At 50.3% G+C, this 7,954-nt stretch overlaps 1 protein-coding gene across 1 annotated transcript; it reads left to right on the top strand.

The window, feature by feature from the left end:
- The first annotated feature begins 234 nt into the window (after positions 1–234).
- LOC124657024 (leucine-rich repeat receptor-like kinase protein THICK TASSEL DWARF1) lies at positions 235–7,629 on the top strand. Its single transcript, XM_047195657.1, has 2 exons — positions 235–441; positions 6,388–7,629. Exons 1-2 carry the CDS (start codon positions 235–237, stop codon positions 7,627–7,629), a joined length of 1,449 nt encoding a protein of 482 aa, XP_047051613.1.
- The last annotated feature ends 325 nt before the right edge of the window (positions 7,630–7,954 follow it).

A 7,954-nucleotide genomic window follows, 5' to 3' on the forward strand; every position in this document is an offset into this window, starting at 1 on the left:
GGCCCGAGGCGCGGCGGCGGCCCGACGCGCGGCCAGGTCCGCAGCGGCGCGGGCTCGAGGCCGGCGGCGGCGACTCGACGCGCGGCCGGCCGGCGGCGGCGGCCCGACGCGCGGCCGGCGGCTCGACGCGCGCGGCCGGCGGCGGCCAGCTCGCGGCGGCGGGCGGCCTCTTCACGCGTGGCTTCTCGCTCCCGGCCGGGGCCGCCGTCCTGGTCATGTACAGCGCGCACAGGGATGTTCGCCGCCGGGGAGTGGCTGCGGCAGGAGATGGAGGAGAAGCGCGGTGGCCCCGGCGTCGACCCGCGGCGGCTCGTGGCCGGGAGGGTGCTCGCCGTCGCCAACCTCGCCTTCTGGGGCGCCAACCTGTTCGCCTTGCTCGTGCCCTTCTACCTGCCCAGGGCGCTCCAGAGGTACTACTGCGGCAGCGCCGACGACGGCCAGGTCTGCAGCGGCGCGGGCACGGCCGGCGGCGGCGGCCAGCGGCGGCGGCCAGCTCTGCAGCGGCGCGGGCGGCCTCTTCACGCGTGGCTCGCGGTGGCTGCCAAGTGGGGTTGGGGGCGGACACAGCGGACAAGGACGGACGCGCGGACACGTCCGTCACCACGCAAATAGCTCTTAAATTTAGGCCGGCTTTGGGTCGTGGCGGACCGCGCGGGCTGTCCGTTTTGCATTTGGGTCCGCGCGTTGGGTCATGTTTTTACCCAAACGGACGCGCGGGCTGTCCGTTTTGCGTTTTGCGTCCCCGCGTTGGAGATGCCCTTAGATCTTTGTTGCTCCTGTTTTACCATGAACAATTGATTACCAGCACAGTAGGTCCTTAAGAGAGTTTAATATCTTTGTAAGATTGCGCAACTTAGAGCATCTCTAGCAGATAGCCCATCCAGCCGTACCGCATAGCGTTGACGGGAATGTTGCATCCGTAATTTTTGCCGCGAAACGGGAGGCGGCAGGACAGATCCCCTATAGTCATATTGTAAAAAAGCATATTTCTTAGTAAAAAAGAATGTTTTTTTTATCTTCCTCTCTTCCATCTTCTTCCCACGACCGCGCTTTGCCCTGCACGCCCGCTCCGGCCGCCCCGCCCCCGCCCCCGTCCCCGCTCCTTCCGGCCATGCCAGGCCCCCACTCCGCCTAGCGGTGGCCTGCTCTGGCCGCCCCGTCCCCGCTCCATCCGACTCTGCCCCGGCTGTGGCCCGCTCTGGCTGCCCTGTCCCTGCTCCGAGCGGCTCTGCCCCGGCCGTGCTCGCCCTCGCTCCATCTGGCTCCCTCCCCCCCCACCCGTGGCCCGCTCTGGCTGCCGGCTCCGCCACCCGCTCGCCGAAATCGTTCTCCAGCGGTGACATGCATGGTGAAGACGAGAGTTCGGAGCTCAATATTACCTTCCACCAACCATTTTTTCAATGGGGTATTGCTGCACATGTTTGGCCTAAATCCGGGTATATATAGCATTTGGGCTTGGGATGGGGTAATGTTACATCCGAAATTGACGATCTTGCAAATTTACAGTATTTGGTCTAGACCTATTTTTTTTGGCCCAGTACCCTATATTAGCGGTAATTATCTTGTTTTGCACCGGATGCGATATGTGCTAGAGATGCTATTAGTCAGAAATTTTTGGTATGCGCGTGTATAACTGATGTGGCATGTCAAGTTACTAGCCTTTTCTTCCGAGAAAAAAATGATAAAACTAACTCTCTTTAAAACTATAGCACAAAATAACCCTATTCCCAAAAATAATTTCAAAACTAACCTCCTTTCGTGACTCCGTGGACGAGGAACATGTGCCCCACGGCGTCAAGCTAAATGGCCTAAAGCGGTGCGCTACATTGTCGTAACCACGATTTCATAATATGTAGCATGGCGTTGTGGAGCACAGCTTCATGCAAAAGAGTTAGTTTTGAATTATTTCCATATCGTTCTGAATTTTTGGAAAAGAGTTAGTCATGTTTAAATCAAGAGTATACAAAACGAATAGAACATGCCACAGTCTCACGCTGACGTGGGAGTTCACGTTCAGACATCTGGACAATAATATAATTATTTGAAGAATTTCTTTTTTTCAATAAAAATGTTTTATTACTTAAAAAGTTTAAGGATTACACTAGTTAGAATGCACACAGCTGTCCAAAGTTCAAACAAGCAAACAAATTCGATAGAAAACAAGTTGTAATAGATTGAAAGGGGGCCAACTAGACATGCGAAGCCGCAATCCTATGACTATGCAATCCTACGACTAGACAGGCGTATTCTTTGAAGAACTTCTTAATGTTATATAATACTCCGTATTTGTAAAAAAACACGCTGAATAAAAAGAAGTGATTTTTTGATAAAGAACAAAAAGAAGTGATAAAGAATCCAAAGAGTTGTGTGTAATTCTGCAAAGTATTCAAATTCAATTTGTTACACAACTAGTGTAACAAGAAATTGGAAACATCAACACAAAAATTCTAGCAAAATGAAGAAGGATTCCGAAAAGGATAAGAATACCAAGTACTATAAAACTGTGGTGTTAGATAATATAGTAAGCATCATCTTAATAAAAATGACAGCTATGAAACTGTCGAAGTGGTTGGCGTGGGCATTACCCTTCAGGTATCCATTATTGCTATACCCGGTGCGGATTATGGAGGTGGACTAGCACAAAGACTCGACAAGCTAGACCCGCATATAATATCGACTAAGGAAAGGTGAAAGAAGGAAACTCCAATTTGTAATAGACTATGACTCTTGTAAACCCTAGCCCGTTTGCATATATAAAGTCAGGCAGGGGCACCCCTTGAGGGCATGTAAGATCATAACGCAATACACATAGACACAATATCATACCCGCTGATTAGAACTAGACTAGATATAATCCTCCTACGGCGGCACCATATACACATATATTCATATACTGGATTGCTAGCAGGACGTAACGATCCTCCGCCGCGGGGACGTGAACCTAGGTACGTCGTGTGCCATCTCGCTCCCGGAGTCTTCGGGCATCGCCTTTCCCAAAACCTAAGTAGTGATCCTCCACCGCGGGGACGTGAACCTGGGTACGTCGTGTGCCATCTCGCTCCCAGAGTCTTCGAACGTCGCCTTTCCCAAAACCTAATTTCCTAACTTTGGACATTGCTGAGGGTACAACCTCGTCAGTGATTTTCTACTGTTTCATCCTAAGAAAATATAGTGGTCCAGGGAAGCCTATTTTGAAACAAAAAATATAGTGGCCAAATCCCTAGAAGAACAAAGATCCTTAAGTTTGTGTGCAGCAACAATACTCTTGGCTGGAATGCTATAGTTTTGATAATTATAGAATGAGCTTACATTAAAATATATGACTGCTATAAGGTGCTTCCAAGGATAATGAAGATCGCCATAGCTTTCTTTTTATTTTGATGTGATATATGAACTTAAGTTCCCATTTAGTTATATTGGAATACATATTTGGTACAGAAACATTGAGAATTGTTAATGGAAAGCCATGAAAGTTACCTCTGAGGAAATATTAAGCACGCCAGTGTAGACATTTGCCTATCTGCAGTACATTAGTCCCTTCGTTCAATAATAAGATGTCATTACAGCCAATATAAATATATTGGTTATAATAACATTTCATAATATGAGACGCAGTACGTAGATTTTATAAGAGTTACTGCAGGGTTAAAACTAGGGGAAACAACTACATGGTTAACTCCATGTACTGTTGACTGGGGTCATCTTCTACAACAATCAGTAGTTGACACTACTATTAACAATGAAGCGTTCTCTCATATTTACTGGGGTCAGACCCCAGTGCCCCTACAACAACTCCCCGTCCTAAATTATTGCACCAGATAATTTGGGCAAAAGGATCCCATGGTACGACGCTACGAGCTAGTGTGACTGTTTTAATTGAGGTATGCGAACATGCTACTTAGTGGCTTTAGCTTTTAAAATTAAACATTTTATTCCTATTTCCATTTGTTTATTTGAACCACTGAACGCGGATTGTAAGGATTTGTAAGGTTAAAGAAGTTTCCAACAATTTCTCTACACTATAGTCAGATATAGTCTAAATTGGATAAATATCAACAACCTCACCGGTTTTTTAAGAGGCAATGATCCAAACACCTACTAAGGGGTATACTTTAAACCTACTAAGAGTAAGTAATTATACAAACACATACTACGGGAGAAGTCTAAGTGCATGAAAAATTCTTTTGTAGCAAAGCCGGTCCATCCCGCTTTCGGTGGCCTTGAGGCATTGAACGCATAGTTTAAAACACCGGACCAGTTCGGTGGTTTGACCGGAAAAAACTTGAACCTACAGCCTCACCAGTTATTTGAGAGGCAATGATCCAAACAACAAAAAAACCAGGAAAAAAAGATGTTACAAGAGGAATCAAACTCGCATACCTTCAATAAGGAAGAAACAGCACCACATTTAACGACCAATACCATTTGGACTGACCATGTTTTGTGCTAACATATTGAATTATACTCCCTCCGTTCCAAAATGTAAGGCGTCTAAGAACTGATTAAAAGTTAAACTTTACTAACTTTGACCAAATATTTAGAAAAATATATTTACATCTACAATATCGAATGGACATATTAAGAAAATATATTTTATGGTGAATCTATTCATATTGATTCAATACTGTAAATGTTTATATTTTTGTTTATAAACTTGGTCAAACTAAAAAAAGTTGACTTTTGACTAATCCTTATATGCCTTACATTTTGGGATGGAGGGAGTACTATATATATATATATATATATATATATATATATATATATAGGACATATTCATGCTACACCCGGGTGTAGTTACTCCCACGTGTGTTTCACACAATCTAGGTAGTATCTATCATACCTAAGAGTATATACATGTAGTATGAAGTATATAAGAATATTTTGGTAGTATATATCCTACTTTGTAGGTAGTATGTACACTTTTTTACGTACACTATTTTTTTACGTATAAATATGCATGTATTTTGTATATATAGTGCAAACTATGGGTGTATTTAAACTTTTTTCACCAAAGATAGTATGGAGTATCTTAGATATAGTGTACGAACATACTCAAACCAATAAAGTATGTTATATACTTCCGTATGGTAGTATATAAGACGTGAGTGTAGTTACACCCAGGAGTAGGAAGTATTTATCCTATATATATATATATATATATATATATATACCTTTTATGGTCATTTTGTTTCGATTTTTTCTTAAATTTTAATTAAAAATAATAGTTTTTTGTCGTCATCAATCCGAATGAACCGGTGGTCCGACTAGTCAACCAGTCGTCTCACCGGTTCGCTCACCAGTCCGGTATTTGAAACTATGCTTGGAGGTGCGGCAGAGCATGGCCCCTCTCTGGCGGGAAGATTCTCATTTCTCTTTAAACTAGTTCCAATGCTTTCTTTGGGACGGTGAGACGACTGTCACGTTCTGAAATCATAATAAGGTTGTCCCCCGTGTTAGTAGTTTGTGGGATTTAGACGGTGTTTATGTTCGCTGGTATGGTAGCAAGTCAGACTCTTTTGGTCTACAATTGTATTATTGACTCATGTGTGTTTAGCCTTCGGCAGGTGGTCTACTGACCTATTTATATTATTTGATTATAATTTAGGATTATTTATTGATGATTATTAACAACATGGTAAAATAGAAATAATTCAGCCAACCGGATTTTTTTTTGAATTGTATCAATATAATGGAGAAAGTCCAGATTTATACAGGTTATTAAATGTGTACATGTTACTAGCAATCGGCCACTAAATTCCTATCAATGCAGCACTGTGCATACACCAATGCAAATCGGCGTCGGTGCATCATACTACGAGTCGACCAATGAGCATGTCCCCTCCGCAACAACTAATTGATTACCGTCACAGTACATTGCACACTGTACATACTTAGCAAATACGCAAAACCCGCCATACGAACGGGGGCATAATTGCCCCGCCCAGCCCTCCATCATCACCACACTCATGGCCAGAGGTACAACCCAAAAGACACACTCATGGCCGCGCCCGCGCCGTACGGCGGTGTTGGCGACCTGACCGGACCGGAGGGTGGTGGTGGTGGATGCCGTTTCCTTCCGACACCGGCCACAGGCTCGCAGCATCAGCGGCAGGCCTTTATCAGCCATGACCGCGGTACACCCACCGACCGCCGGGTAAAGAAGTGGCAGGCTAATCCGCTGTTCATTCTTAACCCCAGACCTGCTAAAACTCAGCCAGATCCCACTCCCACTCTCGCTATCACTCCTGCTCTTCTAGCTCTTCCCCACCACTCTTCTCACTGCCGAGCTCGCTCGTCTCCCAAAGCGCGCCATCCGACCCGCCCCTGCCTCTCACAACTCGCTTGTCCGCTTCGCTGCGGCCGAGGCGGCCTCACATGGCGCTGCCCCCTCTCCTCCTCATCCTCCTCCTGCTCGCCGCCTGCGCCCGGGCGGCGCTGCACGAGCGCGACGCGGCGGCGCTCCGGGACGTGCGCGCCAGCCTTCGCGACCTGCCGGGCTCCCGCTTCTTCGACTCCTGGGACGACGCCGCCGCCACCCCGTGCGCCTACGCCGGCGTCGTGTGCGCTCCCGACGAGTCGGACCCGTCCGGGGAACTCCTCCGCGTGTCCGTCCTCACCCTCGGCACCGGCCTCTCCGACTCGCCCGGCCTGGCGGGCACGCTCCCGGCATCCCTCGCCAGCCTCACCGCGCTCACCGACCTCGTCCTCTACCCGGGCCGCGTCGGCGGGTCCATCCCGCCCGACCTCGGCGCCGGCCTCCGCCGCCTCAGGCTGCTCTCGCTCTCCGGGAACCGGCTCACCGGCCCGGTCCCCGACTCCCTGGCCGGCCTGCCCGACCTGCACACGCTCGACCTCGGCAGCAACCGGCTCGACGGCGCCGTCCCCTCCGGCCTGCTCCTCCCGGCCTCGCCCAGCCTCAAGGTGCTCATCCTCGCCAGCAACGCCGGCCTCTCCGGCCAGATTCCCGCCCAGTTCTCCGCCTCCCAGCTCTTCCACGTCGACCTCAGCCGCTGCTCCATCGCCGGCACGCTCCCTCCTCTCCCGCCCACCCTCCGTTACTTCTCCGTGGCCGCCAACTCCATGGACGGCACCCTCGACGATGCCTTCGCCACCACCAGCCAGGCCCCGGCCGACCTGGCCTTCCTCGACCTCTCCATGAACGACTTCTCCGGCGCGATCCCGCCGCAGCTCTTCGCGCTCCCGAGCGCCTCCTCGCTGCTCCTCTCCCGCAACAACTTCACGGGCGCCCTGTCTGTTCCGGCGACACCGGCCTCCGCGACGCCGCCGTGGGCCGTGGTGGACGTGAGCCACAACGCCATCTCGGGCGAGGTGCCGGAGGCGCTGGCGGCGGCGGGGACCCTGTACGTCAACAACAACAAGATCTCCGGGGAGGTGCCGGACGCGGTGGCGCGCAGCGTCTTCGCGGGGCGGATGACCACCTTCTACGCGCAGCACAACTTCCTCACGGGGTTTCCCGTGCCGGCGCGGCCGCTCCCGGACTCCGCCGCGCTCTGCCTCTCGTACAACTGCATGGACCTGCCGTCCGCCTCCGCCGCCGACGGCTGCCCCACCATCGGCGGGCCCCTCGAGGCCAGGCCCGCCGACCAGTGCCGGAGCGGCGGAGGGTGATGCCGCCGCCGACGCCGACACTCCGTTGCTGACTGACTGGCAGGTGGGGGCTCCGTCGGTGTGGCACGGGCGGCGGGTGACTCGGGTTCACACATTTTGGGTTTTGGTTTTGGTTTGGGTTTGTCGGGATGTTGTTTCAGCGGTGGATTTCATGTGATCGGGGTTTGAATTTATCCGCCGTCGGCCGGGCAACGGTCACACGGGGTTTGGCGTCTTCGTCAGTTCGTGACTCTGTGAGCGTGAGTGTAGTAGCTATAGTGGTGTTTCGTGACTGCTTTGGTTTGGTTTGTACGTTGTGTCCAAAGGAATACGTGGCGACGTCAGC

The sequence above is a fragment of the Lolium rigidum genome, chromosome 1 (genome assembly GCF_022539505.1).
Source record: "Lolium rigidum isolate FL_2022 chromosome 1, APGP_CSIRO_Lrig_0.1, whole genome shotgun sequence".
Classification (NCBI taxonomy): domain Eukaryota; kingdom Viridiplantae; phylum Streptophyta; class Magnoliopsida; order Poales; family Poaceae; genus Lolium; species Lolium rigidum.